At 43.7% G+C, this 21,891-nt stretch overlaps 1 protein-coding gene across 1 annotated transcript in view; it reads left to right on the forward strand.

Moving 5' to 3' along the window:
• Positions 1-21,891, forward strand: part of LOC137504779 (G-protein coupled receptor family C group 6 member A-like) — a 49,964-nt gene that overhangs the window by 21,338 nt on the left and 6,735 nt on the right. Inside the window, exons 4-6 of the mRNA XM_068233368.1 lie at positions 3,512-4,372; positions 11,546-11,758; positions 20,859-20,976. Of these exons, the coding sequence (XP_068089469.1) occupies positions 3,512-4,372; positions 11,546-11,758; positions 20,859-20,976 (1,192 nt within the window). The remainder of the gene's footprint in view (positions 1-3,511; positions 4,373-11,545; positions 11,759-20,858; positions 20,977-21,891) is intronic.

Here is a 21,891-nt window from a genome sequence, read left to right on the forward strand (position 1 = left end):
GCCTGGTTCGCACTGCAAGTGATTTTTAAGCATTAGTGACTTGAAAAGCTCTTGCTAATGCAATGCTAAGAGGGATTTTTATAAAATCACAGTGCTCCAGTGGGATCACAGCCTTACATTAGCAAGAGCTTTTATAATCATGAGCGCTTAGAAAAAGCTCTTGCAGTGTGGACCATCCCGAAGGCAGTTTTTTTTGTCCTATAGTAAGTGCATTTTTTATGGGATGACTAGTTTGATCTAGACCAGAAGACTAATGACATTTCACCTGAAGTTCTGGTTTAGCCCAGTTTATGGCTAGTAAAGGTAATCTAAGTTACCTGCTGATCTATCCTGGCACCTCCATGTGGAGAAATAACAGGGGTTTGACAGCATATCCAGCAGTGGTGCTTGAAACACATTGTAAAGCAGCAAACTGGACATCCATTTCCACCTTCATGATGAATACTGCAATATGGCTGCTATCTCTCTCTCTTTCTCTCTATCTATCTATTTATCTATTTATCTATCTATCTATCTATCTATCTATCTATCTATCTATCTATCTATCTATCTATCTATCTATCTATATATATTGCTGTTTTGGGTTTTTAAGCACAGTTAGGTACGTATGTATACTGCCATGGAATCAGCAAGGGAATAGGAACTCCATGCTTAGAAGGTTACAGAGCTCCCTTCCAAGGACAAGATTTAAATTATTTAGTTACTAGCCTTATAAGGAATAGAACATTACCGTAAGTATACAGTTATCCATTTTAATGCATTTCTTGCTCAATAGTTGTCTATCTGACCCCAGCATTTAAAAAAAAAAAGCAGATTAAATTCAAATGTAGGTTTCTACTACATAGTCTCGCACATACACTAGATGAAAACCCTGCACCTTGTTCAGGGCTTTTTCAACTGAGACTCTAGTGTGTATTTGTGTGTTGTGCCCATTGATCCTCTCCTTACCTCACACCATTGCGCACCAGGCCATTGCCCTGCCTCCCATTTCCACCAAAAGAGTACATATCGCTTGGGTGTAAACAAGGGGACATGTTCATGTAGCATTCATTTCCCACATTGTCACCCACAGGATCGAGTTTGAACTTGACAAGTGACACAAATAGGATGTATGTACACACCTTATAGAAGCTTACAAATATGTATTTGAGAAAAAATGCTAAATTACAAGAATGTAACATCAGAAAGCCATATCAAAAATCATATTAAAATCATAACTCAAAATGTGCAATCATTAAGGTTTCCCTTCAGGGAAATACCACTTTTGACAACAAAATTGATATAAAATAAATCATTGCTACACTTAAAAAGAAAAATGTAAGATGTCTACATTTCCCAATCTAATTTGAAACTCAAACCACACCTATCTGGAACTAAGGCAACAATACTCAATTGTGATGATGAAATGCATGTATTTTCACATTTTGCTTGATGCATAGTTAGCAGGAGTGAGCAGGAGTTCCTGTTACCTTTTTGTACACCTAGACTAATCCAGAATTTGTCAGCAGGCTAGGAAGGATACTCCTCTTAGACAGTTTCTTTTAGGAATGCTATGAAATGTCTGTTTTTACACAAAAATCTTGTCATTAACTTACGGAGTCTGATTCGTGTTTTTTTCCCTTAAACAAACATGTAATTTCCAAGCAGGTCTGTATGCAGAAATGTCCATATTTTGTCACAGCTTGGGGTGTACTCTGGGGCATTTCTAACCTTTTTGTCACGCCAGTGTCATCCTCCCCCTCCCCCCCCCCCCCCCCCCAAAAAAAAGAAAAAAAAATCACGCGCTAGAGAATATAAACCATGTGACCACATAGGGTGGATATATAATACAGGGAGTCTCTGAGATACAAACAACCCGCGGATCCTGTCACATTTCGTTGCACATCCCCTTCCTGCACTACTCCAGCTTAGTGTGTAAATTCAGAGTATAGTGCAGCAGAGAACAAAGCTGAAAAGTCAAAAACGCTCGACCCCCTACCAATTCAACCAATGGGTGCAGGAACTGGGAAGCCAGGCCAATCCATGAGTATGTACAGAAGGATCCGCAAACCAAGCAGTGGTAGAAAACGCTGGTATTCTTTATTCAACAATTCCACATGGCAGAATGCAATAAAATCACAAGGTTCAACTGACGCGTGTCGGGCTTACAATCTGCCCTTAGTCATAGTTGGAAGTGAACCTGCAAGGGGAGGGCTTTATGTAGGTGAGGGGAGAGAAAGTTCCACCCTATATATAGTGCAGCAGAGGCTGTGCACTCACCTCTCCAATGGAGTCCAGTTCTGCGCTTCCGCTTGTCTGTTCATCACTCGCCCTAGTGCCCAGCCAGCATCTCCTACCACATGTAGTGGGATTACACTAGAGAGAGCAAAAAACAGACAAGATGGTTGCACAGGCACAGCACTGGACTCCAGAGGGGAGGTTAGAGCATAGATTCTGCTGCACTATACTCTGCCTTTACACACTGGACTGGGGGAGTGCAGGAGGGGGAAGGCAAAAGATAGTGGTACAAGGGGACAGAGGGACGCACAAAGTTGGACAGAAGGAGGCACAGTGGGACAGAGGGAGGCACAGAGGGACGCACACAGAGGCGGATCATCCACAAGGCAACTTAAGCAGGTGGATAGGGCCTGGAGAGAGTCTAGGGGCCCAGTTTATGCTAACACCCAACAAGTCTTGCCAAAAAAGCTAGGTGGCCATCAAGTGTAGGCCCAAAGTTGTTGCTTGCCTAGGGCACCATTTCACTTTAATCCATCACTGGATGCACAGGGGGACTGAAGGTGGCACAAGGAGACAGAAGGAGGTACAAACACCTGTGGAGACGTGGCTTCATTTGGGGGTGAAGCTTAGTTAAAGGGGCGGGGTTTAATCAGGGGCATGGCGCCTTCAAGGACCAATGGCACTCCAGACAGTGGCCTGTAATGCCTATTAATAAAAACGCCCCTGAGTTTACTACATTACTGATAATGCAACTGATGTCAGCTTATAGTGTTTCATATACAAACATTTCAGGCATAGATGTTATGCATGGGGGTGAGGTTGAATCTGGACTCAGAGCTGCTTACCATCCACTGTGGTCACTACACAGGAGATCTCATGAGTAAGAAACTGTTCCTATTAAGACAACATTTTCTTATTAAATGAAACAGTTTTAACAGTTCCTTAAAGAGAAACTTCGACCAAGAATTTAACTTTATCCCAATCAGTAGCTGATACCCACTTTTACATGAGAAATATAATGATTTTCACAAACAGACCTAAATATCTAAATAGCTTAGGCTGTGACATCACTGGTAGGCAGGGCTACATATCAAAATACAGCAGTATAAAGACATAGGAAGTGTTTCTGATGCTGAAACCAGTACAATTACCGTAAAAGTGGGTATCCTAAATGATGTAGTGCATTCTGCTATATGTTGTTATGGTGCCTCTTTAGAGTTGCAATTATTGTTAAAGTTTTTTTTCATCTACTTTACCAATCATAGATTTCTAATACATTGTATTATTTACACAGATAAGCCCAGCATCCTCTGCATTTACACTGAGTGATAAAATAAGATTTCCTTCCTTTTTACGCACGGTACCAAGTGATACATACCAAACAAAAGCAATTGTGGAGCTGATCAAAATGTTTCAATGGAACTGGGTTGGAATTGTCTCAAGTGACGATGATTATGGACGTTCTGCTCTAGATCTTTTGGATGACCATTTTAAAAATCAACAGATATGCACAGCATTCTCCATAATAATTCCATCGTATGTAGATAATCCTGCTTTGGAAAGTTCTTTAATGAGTGTAATTAATGAATTAAAAACAACTACAACAAATGTTTTGGTTGTCGTTGCAAAGGGTCCCATCGTTAAGCTTCTCCTTGACAAATGTATTAAATTCAATATTTCTAAGACCTGGATTTCCAGTGATAGCTGGTCTAATTCCATGGAGGTTTTGAATACTGAAGGCATTGAAAGAGTTGGAACAGTAATTGGAATAAACTTTAAGATGGGCCATGTGAACGGATTTGAAGACTATCTACGAAACCTGCAAAACCCTGAAAATGGCACAGTCAATCATTTTATTGAACAATACCAAGATCTAAGGTTTAATTGTACTGACACGTACAAGCAATATCTAGCATGCATTTCTTCCTCATCAGGAAGAAATTGTACCTTGGATTATTCTCTCAGTATGAAGTCACCCTTGGCATGTCAAGAGAAGAATCAGACTTTTTCAAATGATGACTACCTGTCACAAAATATTGAATGGAGCAAAACATACAGCACACACCTGGCCATCATCGCCATGGCGCAAGCACTTCATAACCTCTTATGTAAGAATGGGACTTGCATGCGTGGTATTGACTTCTCCCCAAGTCAGGTAAGACATCCTTACTATCCTATAAATGAAGCACATAAATCATACTATTATTACCATTGTACATTTCTAACATTTTTTGGCTTTTTACAGAGACAATTAAACTATTTATTGTGAGGATCTTATAATCTAATTCCTACAACAGACATGCAGGTTGATATACAAAAGTGCAGTAAACCTGCCACGTACAAGCATTATGGGATGAAATCAGAGTGTGCATGCTATGCTCGGTCCTGGCAGCGTAGTGCGCACTCTTACTTCACAACTGCGGCCGCTACTACATTAGTTGACGTACTAGCGGCCATGCTAGGGAAGTATTACGGTCACGCTACAACACTATCGTGCAGCAAATAAAACGATTGGGCATAACGTAGGAACGCTCACTACGCTGCCAAGTCTGTGCGAGCTGATTTTATCCTGCAATGCTTGTGAATGGTAGGTTTACCTCACTTTCGTGCATCAACCTGATGGTCTGATGTCCCTACCAAAGTCTAACACCAATACTAAGCGAAAACCAATTAGCTCAGCAGGATATCTTTGGCAAATGGAAGGAAACTGGAATGCTGATAAGAATTCCACACAAAAGAATTAAAACATGCTAGGAATCTATAGCCCTAATCTCAAAGGCTACAGTTCTTTTGAATTTGTACTGTTGTCCTAGTTTCCTGTGTCTCCATCTGCAAGACGACCCACCATGAAATGGAGAAAAGGCTCCAGGACTGACAGAGACAGCAACAACATTTTGTGGGAAAAGCTTGAATCTCTGTTTTTTTATTGGTGGACTTAGTTTACAGTCCTTGGAACTACCCTCAGAGTCAGAGCTTGATGTGCATTGTAATGAAGTAAATAAATATTTGATCTCCTATCAAAAATTACTTAGTACTTGGTGGTAAAACCCTGGTTGGCAATCGTAGAGGTCAGAAGTTTCTTGTAGTTGGCATCAGAAAGCCTGCAACATGCTAGTTAATAGGGGATCTAATAGTGGGAATACACGGTGCGTTTATGCGCCGGTATCGAGCCAGTGGCTCGATGCTGCCGCGTCACCGCTCGTTCACGCGGGCGGGTGGATCGATTCCTGCTCGTCCCCCCGGGCACATCCTTATCTGCGCTTCGTTTCTTCCATTTTCAAATTGAACCTATATTGTGCGCTCCTCAATCAATTATTATTCCAGCAACACTCTAAAATGGCTCATATATTTTGGATCGCTCCTAGTTTTCAAGTGTGTGTCACTTTAAATCAAGAATAAGCATATAAATAAACCAGGGCGCTCTACAAAAAAACGGTCCCTAAAGACCTTTACAGTCCACTCAAATAAAAAAGTTCCAAAAACAAGTCCATATTCCGGCTGTCTCCAAACTTTTCATATGATGCAAGCAATCCTCATATGACACAGTGATCAATAAACGCTCACCAGATGGGAAAGGCAAATATTGACATCTCCACAGAGTAGGAAAGTAAAAAATTGGAAAAGATTTATAGATGATTTATTCTGGATATGGGAGGGGAGTGAGGAGCAGCTCAAATCCTATGTAGGATGGTTAAACAGTAATCAATTAGGTATAGAATTAACAATGAAGAGCAGTAATGAAGAAATCGATTTCCTTGATATAGTGGTGATGAAAAGAGATGATACCTTGGGAACTAAAACGTATTTTAAGAAAACTGACCGTAATTCGTATATTCCAACAAGGAGCTGCCATCACCCTGGATGGATGGCGAACATCCCAAAGGGGCAGCTGAGTAGGATACGTAGAAACTGTACTACAGCCAGTGATTATATCCTGCAGGCAGAAATGCTAATAGAAAGATTTGTGGAAAAGGGATATAATCGTGAATATTTGGAAAAAATATCGGAAGATATAATGCATAAGGAGAGGGGTGAACTATTACAGAACAGACATCTAGGAGGTGTAATAACAGAGATATTAATGATGATGGCTCCAATGCTTTTCAATATGCGGTCATGCTGCAATTTAATTCCCAATATAAGCAGGTTGAAGGTGTCTTTAAAAGACACTGGAACCTGCTTGGAATGACCTTACTCTGGGAAAAGTACTCCCGGCATACCCTAAATTCATTTATAGACGAGCACAGAATCTACAACGAAGGTTGGTGAAAACATATGTGGATGGTCCTAGAGTTGTAATTAAGACAGATATGTGGGGTAATGTGGGTTTTTACCCCTGTCAGCAATGTACCACGTGTGAAAAAGCGCAGGGTATAAGGGTTAAAGATGTCACATCAAATCAAACAGGAAGGAGGTTTAAGATCAATGAGTTCATCCACTGCTGCAGCACGCATGTGGTTTACCTGTTATGGTGCCCATGCGGGCTGCAATATGTGGGACGGACAAAAAGGACACTAAAGACACGAGTGGGTGAACATATTGCTAACATCACTAGGGGCTTTGGGGGACACAATGTGTCTAAACACTTCTTAGAAAAGCATGATCGTAACCCAGCACTGTTAAAATTTTGCGGCATTCAGAAGCTCACCACAAAATGGAGAGGATGTCATAAAATACGGGAAATTTCAAAAATGGAAACCAGATGGATATTCGATCTGCAAACATTGTCGCCTGGTGGGTTGAATGTCGAGTTGGACATCAATTGTTTCATAGCTGATGACTAAGGGGAGGTATTATTATGGATCAACATGGGACTAATATGGGGCACACTGATTGATGCACCTTGAACTGTCTGCAATGTGTGTTGGGATGGTCAAGTGGCGTTAAGTTAGGTGTGTACCTAGTGGGCGATGGGTGGTTACCCCCTGTTTTTTCTTGGAGTGGCCCCAAGGTTATGAGGGATGGGATCGGCAGTTATGGTTTTTTTCCGTGAGTGCTGACCTCATCCTTTCAGTTCCACAGATGTTGAGGATGGGTAGTGAAGGAGAGGTTTATTTTACCTAAGAAGGGGAGACTATGGTATAATCATATATGTGAATATGAAAGGCGATGCATAATCTATGAATCACACTAGAGTAAGGGTTGGGAAAGTTTATGAACCCCCCTCTTTTACAAAAATCTGTCCCTTTACAAAAATCTGTCCCTTCCAAAAGAGTTCAAAAGATCTAATAGAGATATAAGAGCCTCCTGTAAACTATGAATTGCACGGGGCAGGGGAGATCTAGTCTGCTCAATATTTTTTTCCCCTTTTTTCCCCTTTTAGAATTCCTCAATGATTTAAAACAACCGCTGTCCTGTCAGGAGTTTTTTTGGAAAAAGAGACAAGAGAGATATGGCAGGAACAGTTATGCTGCTCTTTAATCTTAGAAAATAAACTGCTGAGGCGTTGATGGGAGGTGTAGTACCACCACCATTTAATGATGGACAGCACGTATTGCGGGTAATGCAGCCCTAAGGGGAGAATAAAATCCTATTTGTGAGGTTATGTGGATAGCAGGCGTTTTATGGGAGTTTACTGTGCTGCTAGACAGTCGGACGCGTTTTATGGGAGTTTATTGGGCTGTTGGGTCTGTGACTGCCCTTGGGTGGGGATGTTATTGGGAGCGGAGACCTCTGGCCAATAGTGTAGTGCCCTTAAGAACCCCCAGGGAGGGATGGGCTACGCAGGCTTAAGTTATACTCAGTACGGCGTAGCTGGCTGCTTAAACATGGAGAGCGGTGAGTGGCAGACCACTGAGCCAATTGTGGAGCTTAAGACTTGGACCACTAGAGGCTGGTGGGTAATGTAGGCATCTATCAGCCAATCGCGGCGCAGGATGAAAAGTTCTGCCAGCGAGTGATGAATAGATTACGCTGACACCTGATGTTATGTGACTATGTGGGTAGGGTATAAAGCGTCCTCTCGCTCTGACTGGCCCAAGCCCCTGATGAGTCATGAGACGAAACTAGTAGGGCGGAGCCTAAGGAGCGAGGGACGCTGTACGAGCTCTTGGTTTTTTACATGCGCATTGTTGCTGGAAATTTGTGAGTGCACTTCTTTTTAATACCTTTTAATAAAAAAACGGTTTTACACTATGCTGGTCCCTGTTTGAGTCTTAGGGACGCTGCTGCAGGAGGAGGACCACTGTTAACATCTGTGAAAACGCTATTGCTGGTCTGTGCTGGGTCAGCCATGAAGTCTGGTGAGAGGCTTTATTGAGTGTTTGGTGGAGGGGCACGTGGTGTCTCATAAACCTTAGGGAGCACTGGTGCTTACCTTAGCCATATCCCTAATCAACAGTATTACACTATTGCGTTTTTTTTGTCTATTTTATGCCCCATGATCTGAGGATACAGGAGGATCAAGGATACATCCAGGAGATTCGTTATACTACTGGCTGGGCCAGGAGCGATATGAGCTGTTCCTGAGAAGGCAGCTTAGAATCTGGTGAGCGTTTATTGATCACTGTGTCATATGAGGATTGCTTGCATCATATGAAAAGTTTGGAGACAGCCGGAATATGGACTTGTTTTTGGAACTTTTTTATTTGAGTGGACTGTAAAGGTCTTTAGGGGCCGTTTTTTTGTAGAGCGCCCTGGTTTATTTATATGCTTATTCTTCGTTTCTTCCATTGTCCACCCGTGGGGATCGAGCGCGGTATCGGACAGGTTAAATATTATCAATCGAGCCATCAGCGGCTCGATTGATAATATAAAACGAGCCGTGTATGCCCAGCATAATACTTATTTCTCTCATTACAATGTGCATCAAGCTCTGACTTTGGGGCACTTGGGTTTTTGAGGGTTCTTTTGTTGTTATTCTGTCTCTCTTTAATTTGTGCTACATTCATATTCCATAATAATAATCATAATAATAATAATAATCCTTAAAGTTGTAGGGTGCATGCCTAAATTTAGGGCAGTCCTCAAGGTATAGTACCCAAGCATGTACACATTTTTTACCAACTGTCCTTTTCCTGAGAGACAGTCCTTCTTTGGTTGGTTGGTTAGTTAGTTAGTTAGTTAATCAGTTAGAGTACACTTGAACTGAAAGAGATACGGAAGCTGCCATATTTATTTACTTTTAAAAAATACCAGTTGTCTGGCTATTCTGTTGATTCTCTGACTTTAAAGTGAAGGTCCAGGGAAACCTTGAAAAAAATAAAAATCCCTATCCACTTACCTGGGGCTTCCTCCAGCCCGTGGCAGGCAGGAGGTGCCCTCGCCGCCGCTCCAGAGGCTTCCGGTCGTCTTCGGTGGCTGACCCGACCTGGCCAGGCCGGCTGCCAGGTCGGGCTCTTCTGCGCTCCATGGCCGGGCTCTTCTGCGTCCCACGCGGGCGTGCTGACGTCATCGGACGTCCTCCGGGCTGTACTGCGCAGGCGCAGAACTACTGCGCCTGCGCAGTACAGCCCGGAGGACGTCCGATGACGTCAGCGCGCCCGCGTGGGACGCAGAAGAGCCCGGCCATGGAGCGCAGAAGAGCCCGACCTGGCAGCCGGCCTGGCCAGGTCGGGTCGGCCACCGAAGACGACCGGAAGCCTCTGGAGCGGCGGCGAGGGCACCTCCTGCCTGCCACGGGCTGGAGGAAGCCCCAGGTAAGTGGATAGGGATTTTTATTTTTTTCAAGAGTTCCCTGAACCTTCCCTTTAATATATTTAGCCATAGACCCTGAACAAGCATGCAGATCAGATGTTTCTGACTTATGTTTGACTGGATTAGCCCCATGCTTGTTTCAGGTGTGTGATTTAAACACAACTGCAACCAAAGAAATCAGCAGGAATGCTAGGCAACTGGTATTGTTTATCATGAAATTAATATATTTTGTAGCAGGATAACAGAGGCGCCAGGTAGAGTAAAATGAATTAAAATTGTTAAAAAGGGTGAAGTGGGTGGACTCACCTCCCCCCTGTTATCCTGCTACAAAATAATTTAATCCACCCTTGGTGGAGGAGGGGTGTATCCCCGCTTTTTCCTATCTACAGAGAGCGACTTCTTAGACCTGAGCGGGGTCAGGTTATAATTCTCCCCACCTGCTCGCACAGTGGTTGCCTTGGTGGCGACCTACCTTTGTGAGTATAATCACCTTCTTTATCACCAGATACCATTACATTAACATACTACACCATATCGGGCTCTTGGTTTCCCTCTCTTTACAATGAAATTAATATAGGCTGCCACCATATCCCTTTCAGTTCAATATCCTGCAATCTCTCTTTCCTCTTCATGTGTCCCTATTCTACGGCAGAAGTACAGATCTGTGTAAAATGTATATATTTTTGTACTTTAAAAGGTGTTTAAATGACTGTAACCTTTATTATGATTCTTCAAATTGACATATTCCCTATTTTAAATGTTAATATGATGAAAAACTAATGATAATAGAAAAGACCAGAGCTACCCATACATTGCGTCATTTTCCCACCGATATACAGCAGATTCGATCACTGTGATAGAATCTGCTGTGAAATCGATAACGCAAATGTTGACCGATCGAACGATTTCTATCCAAAATCGATCGATTCAGTAGATCTGTCTAGGCGTAAGATTTTGCTTGATCGCGGGCAGGTCGGGAGCGCGTCGTTAGCTGCAATCGACCGACGCAGCATAGTGGCAGTGATACATTACCTGTCCGCTGGCGCGAGTCTGTGCTGACACTTTCTCTGGCTGGCTTGTCTCCTCATTACTGTCTCCGCCTGTGACAAGCCGAAGTTTAAACAGTAGAGCACCCTCTACTGTTTGTACTTCCGCTTGTCACAGGAGGAGACAGGCCAGCCGGAGAAAGTGTCAGCACAGACTGGGACTCGTGCCAGCGGACAGGTAATTTATTACGGCTGGCCGGGGGAGTAGCCGGCAGCTCCACAGGTTGTGAATTGATTTCAAGCTGAAATCGATTCACAATCTGTGTGCAGTAATGGGCAACCAAAAGATCCCTCTGTGATCAGATTCGATCAGAGAGGGATCTATCTGTTGTTCGGGCAATCGACCAGTGTATGGCTGCCTTTACCTTGTTTGAATTGATTTTGCTTATGAATGCTTTGTGGCATGTATGGCTAGAGGTGTGGGAGGGGTATGAATCAACATGTGGGAGGGGTGTATCTTAAAGAGGTCCTTTTCTTATCTCAAAAAGCTGGGAGGCATGTGTATATTGTGTTGCACTTGCCACATCATAATGCTGAATTAAAATTGACTAGTATCACCAGAATTAATTTATTCTAACTTCAAGTTAATTTGATGGTCTTTTTGAATGTGTTACAGTTAAATAATGCTATGAATTCCATTTGTGCAGCTACTTGGACAGCTCATAAATTCCAGTTTCACTTATAACGAGGAAACATTTCAGTTTGATCCCTCCGGTGATCTTTTAATTGGGTATGATGTACTGCATTGGCGATCACTAAATGGCACTAAAGAAATCAAGATTGTTGGGAGATATGATGTAATGAATGACAGCATCATTGTAAACAGAAGTATGCTTATGTGGAACACTAAAGACAGTCAGGTATGTGCTAAAAAACATGTTAAATGGACTTCAAAAGCACTAGCACTTAATGTAAGAGTTTTGCAAGCGATTTGAGGTGTGTTTTCCAGCAAATTAGCTATTGTATTGGACCCAAGTGCTGACAAAATGCTGCAATTCCTGCAGTTGCAATAAGCCCTAATTGCAATTCTTCTAAAATAATAATAATTCCTATATTTGTACAGCGCTTTTCTCCTATCAGACTGAAAACACTTCCGTGGCAGCGACTAGAAGTCCAGAACGCATTCAGTAGTCCGCAGTAGTGTTAGGGAGTCTTGCCCATGAACTCCTACTCAATAGGTGCTGGCAGAGCTGGGACAAGGTCTTCCAGCACCCAAGGCTGAGACACCAAAGTGCGCCCCTCCATCCCTCAACCCCAGCCGTCACACACTGATTGCTATTAGACTAAGAGGCACCCCAAGGCCCCCAACACCTTAATCTCTAATTATCTGGCTTGTAGTTACTTCCATGTATCTCCTTTTCTGATTTCTTTCTGCTTCAAACACAATTAAAAATGACAGCTGAATGAATTGTGCGCCCCCTCCTACACTGCGCCCTGAGGCTGGAGCCTCTCCAGCCTATGCCTCGGCCCGGCCCTGGGTGCTGGATTACTGAACAGGAAGAGCCCAGATTCGAACCCGAAGGCAGAGCCCTTAACTATTACACTATCCAACCACACCATAGGCTTACATTAGCAAAGCGTTTTTGAAAGTACCAGTGATTGTCAGATCTCCAAAAACTCTCAAAAAAGCGCTCTAGTGGGTCCCAGGCCTGACACAGATTAACAATATTCGTCCGTTTGTTACATGCCAAAAGCTTTAAATAATCTGCACGTGTAACAGTCCAAAAGGCTAATTTATCAAGACAAGTAAATTAAAAACAGGGCAGTCGCTTACAGCAACTAACCAGATGTCTGCAAACTATGAATGAAATGAAAGAAACATGGATTCTGATTGGTTGCCTAGGGCAACTGTTTGAAGTTCCCTCCATATTTCTGCCTAGTCTTGATAAATCAGCTTCAAGAAAGAATACGCTAGCCGTTTTGTGCAAATATAATTTTTATAGCTAAAAGCACCCTTTCGGGGGGCGTGGCCGGCTATGCAGGAGTGAAGACGCGTCTTTCCGCGGCTCCTCCAGCTCACCACTAATCCTGCGGCATCCTGGCTTCCACACCAGCCCAATCCCCGCAACACCACTCTCCAGCGATGGCAGACAGCAAGGGCTCCAGACCGACACCCGATCTGCCCAAATCAGGCCGCTCTAAAGCCGAGGAGGCGGCGGAGAAGCTGGCCAGATATGCGCATGGCGCCAGGCAAGATGGCGGCGGCGCGGCTGCACCGCTCCCAGTCTCCCAGCCAGCGACCACACATGCCTGCAGCTCTCCGACATGGAGCATGAGGAGGACCCAGTGCGGACCACCAGCCGAGCAGTGAGTAGATGCCCCAGCCCCAAGTCACATCAGGGGGAATCTGCCAGAAAGAAAAAACGGGAACAGGCCTCCAGTGATGGAGACTCTGACAAAGGGGAGAGGGAACCCACCAGGGCTGAACTGCTAGCAGCAATACAATCATTACAGCTCAATGTATCAGCCAAATTAGACACTGTACACTCTGATCTGTCTCTTGTGAAGGATGACTTAAGGAAACTTAGAGAAAGAGCTGCTGAATCAGACAGGAGAATCAGTGGCATAGAAGATGCCATGAAACCCATTCAGACAGCACAATCTAACCTCTCCAAAACCTCAGCCATCCATGACCTGAAATTAGATGATCTTGAGAACAGATCCAGGCGTTCTAACTTACACTTTGTGGGTTTCCCTGAAAAATCAGAAGGGGCAGCCCCAGAGAACTTTCTGGAACACTGGCTGAAAACAGCTATTCCTGACCTGGGCCTATCACATACATTCTCCATAGGAAGAGCCCACAGGGTTCCCGGCGGCACTCCAACACCTGGGAAACCCCCAAGACCCATAATTGCGAAATTCCTAAACTTCAGGGACAAAGCTGAAATCCTTCTAAAAGCTAGATTGAGCCCTCAGTTGGAATACAATGGTGTAAGGATTTCCATATACCAAGACTTTTCTGCAGAAATACAAAGGCTCCGGGCTACATACCAAGCGGTTAAAACAGGCCTCAGGAATAAACAGATCAATTACAGCATGCTGTTCCCGGCCAAGTTGAAAATCCCTGCTGAAGCAGCCACATGGATGGAAAGTCAGGGTATCCCGATACCAGTGATCCCCGCAAAACCCAAGCGCTGAACGTCTGCACTAAACTTACAACGATCCTGAACATACCTTGAAATAAGCCTCTTGATGCCTAGGCTGCACAGACTCAGGACTCAGGCCCTTTTTCTTCTTTTTTCTTTTCCCTTTTTTTTCCTCATCCAAATGGGCTTGCTAATATTTATATGCCTCTATATAATAATTTTCTTCCCCTTAGGTTGCCCACAGACTTTCATTACAGTCTCAATTCATGATGTTCCCCTATGCGTACCTTGTGCAACAGCGACATCTACTGACACAATGTGGTATATGACTTTCTGATGTGGATCCTACCTCAATGTCTATTAGATGCACTTCTGTATGGTCTCCTGCTATAATAACAGAATTGCAGTAAACGCAAGCTCACTTTACTAAGTTATCTGGCTAAGTAGCACGTATAAGTTAACTCTAAAACTACCCAACTTACTGATTGGGTGCAAGATACCCTTGCAATAATTAGATGCAATACTTGCTCGTTGACACTATAGCAAGAGTACACCCCCCCCCACCCCCTGCCCCCCCCCCCCCACCTCATCCCCACTTTAGACCTCATTATAATGCTGTTAAAACAATGTAAAAGGGAATGTGTATACAAATGTTATGCTCAAGAGCTAGTAAGGGCCAAATGTCGAGAACTTTGTAAGGGAATATGTTAATGTTTAAGGAAGAATTGTATAAAGTTTAGTGGTGAGTTGGACATAGCCGACCCTTTTGTTGCTAACCAACTCTTTAATTAGTTTAGGGTGTAAGACTCTCTATAGTTCTATTAGAGAGTAGGGGTTTCTCGGAGGGTAGATCTGAGCTCTGGTCACCCTCATAGGGGTTTATGTTTTTGGTTGTTGTTTCTTTCTGTTTCAGTACAATGTTATCCTATGTATTCTCCATTTCACTCCAGCAAGGTATGCGGTACAGTCTCGTTCTCACAACACTTCTCAATCTTTGTGTAGGAGTAATGATTATTGGCCAATTCCTAACCTGTATAGAATGTAACTCATGGCTCTGATTCCGTTACTATCTTGGAATGTTAGAGGGATGAATAACTCAATTAAACGCAAACTGATATTTAACCATATCCGCAAGCTAGCTCCCCAAATAATTTGCCTACAGGAAACCCACCTGTTAGGAGCTAGAGCCTTTCTCCTTAAAGGGACTCCGTAACAAAAATTGCATCCTGTTTTTTATCATCCTACAACTTCCAAAAGCTATTCTAATGTGTTCTGGCTTACTGCAGCACATTCTACTATCACCATCTCTGTAATAAATCAACTTATCTCTCTCTTGTCAGACTTGTCAGCCTGTGTCTGGAAGGCTGCCAAGTTCTTCAGTGTTGTGGTTCTGTGATGCATCTTCCCCCTCCAGGCCCCTCTCTGCACACTGCCTGTGTATTATTTAGAGTAGGGCAGCTTCTCTCTTCTCTCTTATCTTTTACAAGCTGGATAAATCCTCCTCTGAGCTGGCTGGGCTTTCACATACTGAGGAATTACATACAGGCAGAGCTGTCTGCACTCTGCAGGAAGAAACAGCCTGACACTTCAGTGGAAGATAGCTGCAGGGGGAAAGAAACACGCAAATGATCTCTTGAGATTCAAAAGGAAGGCTGTATACAGCCTGCTTGTGTATGGATGTATTTTCTATGTGTGGACATGCTGTACATCAACCTACTTCCTGTTTTGGTGGCCATTTTGTTTGTTTATAAACAAACTTTTTAAAACTGTTTTTAACCACTTTTAATGTGGCGAGGAGCGGCGAAATTGTGACAGAGGGTAATAGGAGATGTCCCCTAACGCACTGGTATGTTTACTTTTGTGCGATTTTAACAATACAGATTCTCTTTAAGAAACCCTGGATAGCTAAATATCACTTGGCGCATTACTCCTCCTTTTCAAGAGGCACGGCTATTCTGATTGCCAAAACTTTTCCGGGTAGCGTCTCAGACGTCAGGGTTGATCCCAAAGGAAATTATGTCATAATTAGATGCCTACTAGAGGGACGTCCTTTACTATTAGCTTCAATATATATATCCCCTCCCTTTGACATATCGGTACTAACCACACTAATGAGTAAAATACACCCCTTATTGGATGGCCCGTTAATTATACTGGGTGATTTTAATGCGGTCTTAGACCCTGATAAAGATAGGCTTTACTTAGTTGGCTGGACACATACAATCTATGCGACATATGGAGATGGAAATCTCCTGATTCTAAAGTTTTTTCCTGCTTCTCAGGCTCCCACAAAACGATGTCCAGAATCGACATGTGCATGGGATCTGTAGATGTCCTGCCACTAGTAGATTCAATCGCTTATTTACCGCATGGTGTATCAGACCACTCTCCCCTACTGTGTAAACTAAGGGCTGGTTCAGACGGACGTTTGGAGGCGTCGCGTTCGTTGGCGTCGCGGCGGCAATGCGTTCGGGCTTTCAGCAGCGTTCGCATTGCGTTCGGGTGCGGTCGCGTTTTTTCTTCCTCTAGGGGAACATTACCCGTCGCGGTTAACCGCCCCTGGAAGCAACATGTAGCTTCCAGGGGCTCCTTGAACGCCAGTGAAAATCGGGACCCGAACGCCGCGTTTGTGTAAACGCGCGTAAAAGCTTGGTACAAACGCTCCCATTCACTTGAATGGGAGCGTTTAACGCCAAGCCCCGAACGCTGGCAGTAAACGCTGCACAAACGTCCGTCTGAACCAGCCCTCAGACTACCAGCCCTGACCTCTCAGACGCTACGGCGAATGAATCCGGCCTGGCTGGAGGACGAGACTGACTGTACTGCAGGAATGTAGGAAGGGTATGATGGAATTCTGGCATATTAATAAGGGTACAGTTGGGGAACATGTCTGCTGGTATGCTGGTAAGGCTGTACTTAGGGGACATTTCAGGGCCTCCCTCTCAAGCATCAGACAAAATGAAACCGCGCTGCAGGAATACCACGAGAAAGCTTCTACTGAAGCCCAGATTAACTTAATCTCCAATCCCTCTGACGCTAATTATATCCAATGGCAGATTGCACGCAGAAAACTTGAGCTAACTAATCTACAGAGGACCAGACGCAAAGACATCATTCAGTCCCAACGTTTCTTTGAATTCGGGAACAAATGTAGCAAATTATTAACATACCTCCTAAAACCCTCCCTAGATTCTATGGCAATACCCACTATCAAAACCCCCTCTGGACGCATATGTGACACGTCCACAGATATTGCTAATACCTTCACGGACTTTTACGCAGACTTATACTCCACTAAAACCGGAGAGGTGGACAGGGAAACAATGAATTTTCTGGGGGGCCTGGATCTGCCAACTCTTTCTGAAGAAGAGTCTAAAAACCTAGATGCTCCCATCACCGCCCAAGAAATCAGCGCAATCATCTCCTCCTTTAAACACAATAAAGCACCAGGCCCGGACGGCATTCCAATCGAATGGTATGCAAAAAATAAATCACTCATGGTCCCACACTTAGAATCTTTATTTCAACATATACTCAATACTGGCTCCCTTCCCGACACAATGTATGAAGCACTCATTACTCTAATTCTGAAACCTAATAAAGACCCCACCCTATGTGACTCTTATCGCCCGATATCACTCATCAACACGGATATAAAAATCCTTACCAAAATCCTAGCCACCAGGCTTAACGACTGTATCACTTCCATCATTCACCCAGACCAAACTGGCTTTATCCCCGGCCGTTCCACTAGACTGAATATCAGGCGACTGTTCTCCAACCTACAATACCCACATGTAAACTCTGGTACTAGAGTGATTCTATCTCTTGACGCCAACAAGGCGTTTGACTCTATTGAGTGGCCATATGTAAGGGCAGTGCTGAAGATTTTTGGCTTCGGGCCTGTCTTTCAGAGATGGTTTCGAATTCTGTATGATAGACCCAGAGCCAAAATACGTATTAACTCCTTAATTCCCCCCCTCTTCCTCATCGCTAGAGGCACTAGGCAGGGCTGTCCACTGTCCCCCCTCCTCTTCGCCATTGCCATTGAACCCCTTTCCCAAGCCATCCGCAGCAGCTCTAAAAACCGGGCCTAAAAATAAATAAGGTACAGGAACGCATATCTTTATATGCTGATGATATGTTGGTATACTTGGCAGATCCAGGTCCCTCTCTAGAAGCTACCCTAAGCATATATGACACATTTCATGAGATCTCAGGACTATCTATCAACTGGTCCAAATCCATTTTATTCCCTCTTGACACCTTCGACCTCCAAATCATTACCAAATCTTCACAATTACAAATCACTGAAGAGTTTAAATATCTGGGGGTTTGGGTGAGACGTCACATTTCTTCATTTCTAGAGATAAACCTTGTCCCCACTCTGACACAGGTGGAGGCGAGGCTGCGTAAGTGGTCCTCTCTGCCCCTAAACCTATGTGGCAGAATATGCACTATCAAAATGGTAATCACCCCCAAAATCCTATACATTATGCAAATGTCCCCAATATGGATACAACAATCCATCTTTAAACGGATAAACTCCATAATAGTTTCTTTTATTTGGTCTGGATCCTCACCTCGTGTTTCCCTGGCCACCCTCCAACTCCCCACAGCTCTTGGAGGCTTAGCCTTACCCAATTTCTTTATCTACCATCTGGCAGCTCAATTAGTCCCCATCCAAAGCTGGCTCAGCAATGACAGATCAAATGCTACATTAGCAACAGAGGCGGATATAGCGGGATCTTACGAATCTCTCTGCAGCGCGGTTTACAGATACAAAGTGTCTGCTGGGTCCGAGGGAACAGCTCTTATATATAACACTATTAGAACATATAGGAGAGCTCGCAAACTCCTTGGGGAACCCCTATCGTATGTCTCCTTCAGCTCTCCCTTGTGGGGAAATCCCAATCTACCGGAACTCCTGACAATCCCTGATATAGTTTTCTGGCACAGGCATGGCATCAAATACACAACCCAATTGTATGCTGAAGGTCTCTTCAAAGACTTTAATACACTACGTATGGAATTTAGTCTCCCCAGATATTCCCTCTTCCGCTACCTACAATTGCGACATGCGTTGCAAACACAGCTAGGGTTGTCAGGAGTCGCTCTCGAACCCTCAGAGCTGGAAAAAATACTACTAAAAAATGAACCCACAAAACAAATATCTACTTTATATAACTTCTTAAACTCTAGGGGGAACGACAGGAAGGTCCAGGCCCTTCGAGAACGATGGTCGTCCCATGACCCTAGTCTCACCCCGGAAAAATGGTCGGAGCACACAGAATTCTTCAACAGAGATATTATTGCCTCACATGATAAACTCATAAATATTAAATGGCTTAACCAAGCATATATCACACCACTAAGACCAGGAAAAATGAGCCCAGCTCATAATGATTGCTGCTTTAAATGTAAGACCCCCCATGACAACTTCCTACATTGTGTGTGGAACTGCCCCCTAGTTAACGGCTACTGGAAATCGGTCATACATTTCCTAAGAGACACCCTACAACTACCAGTGGCTTTAGACCTCCAATTATGCTTGTTGGGAATTGACATCCCCTGTAGCAAAAGTCAAGCGTCCCTCACTAGAATTCTCCTCTTTTACGCCAGGAAAGCCATTTCCCTGAAATGGAAACTATCCACAGCCCCATGCCTGAGGGACTGGAAAAGACTGGTGAATTCCGCTCTCCCTCTATATAAAATCACTTATCAGTCAAGGAACCAATTAAAAAAATTCGATAGAATATGGTCCAAGTGGGTAGATGCTTCGGAAACCACAATTCCCAACCTTGACATTAATGTGGCCATTCAGGATCTACAATGGATCTAAATTCGCTAGATATACTTCTGTTAGACGGGAATATAGGTTATATCCTACAGTTGCTGTGAGATTTGACTGTTATATGTATACATATGTTAAGCATAGTTTTGTATACTTGCTGGAAACGTTTTATCCTTCATGTACTGTTCTTTTTTCTTGAAAATTAATAAATAATCTCTTTAAAAAAAAAAAAAAAGCACCCTTTCGCTTGTTATGACAGATTTCAGCAAAAATTTGCATTCTCATGATTTTGTGATTTGTGAACTATGTATCATTATATGGGTCTAACCCTCTCTCCTTGTTCATTTAGTCGACTCTGACTCTTTGTGACCATATGCACTTTAGGATGCCAGAGGTGTATGTCAGTCACCGCTTCTTTCAGCTGTTGCATAGGCATGTTCATAGCTTCACATATGTTGTATATCAATCTTAGCCTCTGCCTTCCTCTACTTCTTTTGCCCTCAATTTTCCAAGTATTTATCCAAAGAATCCGATCTTCTCATCCAGTGACCATAGCATTTGAAGTCTAACCCACCTCTTATCAATGTGCAAAAATTCACCTTAATTTAAGCACACATTGCTGATTTTCCTCAGCAAAATATTTGTTCTTGGCTGGATAGTGTAACGGTTAAGGGCTCTGCCTCTGACACAGGGGACCAGGGTTTCGAAACTCGGCTCTGCCTGTTCAGTAAGCCAGCACCTATTCAGTAGGAGACCTTGGACAAGTCTCCCTAACACTGCTACCGCCTATAAAGCGCGTCCTAGTGGCTGTCCTAGTGGCTGTAGCTCTGGCGCTTTGAGTCCGCCAGGACTCTTAGGTGATATTTTTACAATTAGGCAGTCAAATGCCTTTTAAACCACCAGCAAGCAAGAAAGCACTCAAAATAAAATTGCAAAGTACTGAAAAGTTATTTTTAAAAGAAGTTGAAAAATAATCTCCTATGAGAAAACTCAGGAGTAAAAGTTAAAAGTCCCAGACCTCTTTCAAAACTGAAATAGCTTTACTTCCTCTTTAACAAATATTTCATTTTGTCTACACAGGTTCCTTTTTCTAATTGTTCAAAATCATGTCTTCCTGGATCGTACAGAAAATACTCTTACATAAGTTGCTGCTATGAATGTGTTGAGTGTGCTGAGAACTATTATTCACCCAGTGCAGGTAAGCAATGCATTCTCCTTTATTATTATAAGGTAAAGCGGCAATGACACTTATTCAGTTCACTTTTTATCCTAAGTTTTCCCCTAGGAGATAATTTTTTATCTTCTGTTTAAAGAGAACCCGAGGTGGGAATTACTTTTACTATTGGGGCACAGAGGCTGGTTGTGCGCACTAAGACCAGCCTCTGTTGCCCCATCGTGTGTCTCCATGTCCCCCCTGCTCGCCGCTATACCCCCCGCATTGCTGGCGACACGCAGCGTGTCGCCAGCTCAATGTTTACCTTGCGCTGTCAGTCAGCGCTGCTCCCCTGCCTCCTCCGCATCGGCGCACCCGCCCGTGTCCCTTCCCTCCCACTGATAGGAGGGAAGTGACGCGGCGGGTGGCGCCGATGCGGAGGAGGCGGGGGAGCGGCGCTGACTGACAGCGCAAGGTAAACATTGAGCTGGCGACACAGCCAGCAATGCGGGGGGTATAGCGGCGAGCAGGGGGGACATGGAGGCACACGATGGGGCAACAGAGGCTGGTCTTAGTGCGCACAACCAGCCTCTGTGCCCCAATAGTAAAAGTAATTCCCACCTCGGGTTCTCTTTAAGATAACTTTTCAGCACTCTTTAATTGCAAAATTACCAACAAGTAGATGAATAAGTACTGCCAAAATTATTCTGAGTATTTACTTACTTGCTGGTAGCTTCAAAGGCATTTTAGGGGCAAAGTGTGAAAATATCCCCTAGGAGAAAACGTACACAAAAAAGTGAATGGAATAAGGGTCAATTTAGCCTGATGCACTTTATTGCGGGTTTACCTTGCTTGTCACAAAGATAGTTGACAGAGCTTGAGGACCAACCATGACTGGTGACTTGCAATTATAGAAATTACTGGTTGTATATACCTTGGTTCCAGGTGAACTTCCGGTGG

Source organism: Hyperolius riggenbachi, chromosome 4 (genome assembly GCF_040937935.1).
Source record: "Hyperolius riggenbachi isolate aHypRig1 chromosome 4, aHypRig1.pri, whole genome shotgun sequence".
NCBI lineage: Eukaryota > Metazoa > Chordata > Amphibia > Anura > Hyperoliidae > Hyperolius > Hyperolius riggenbachi.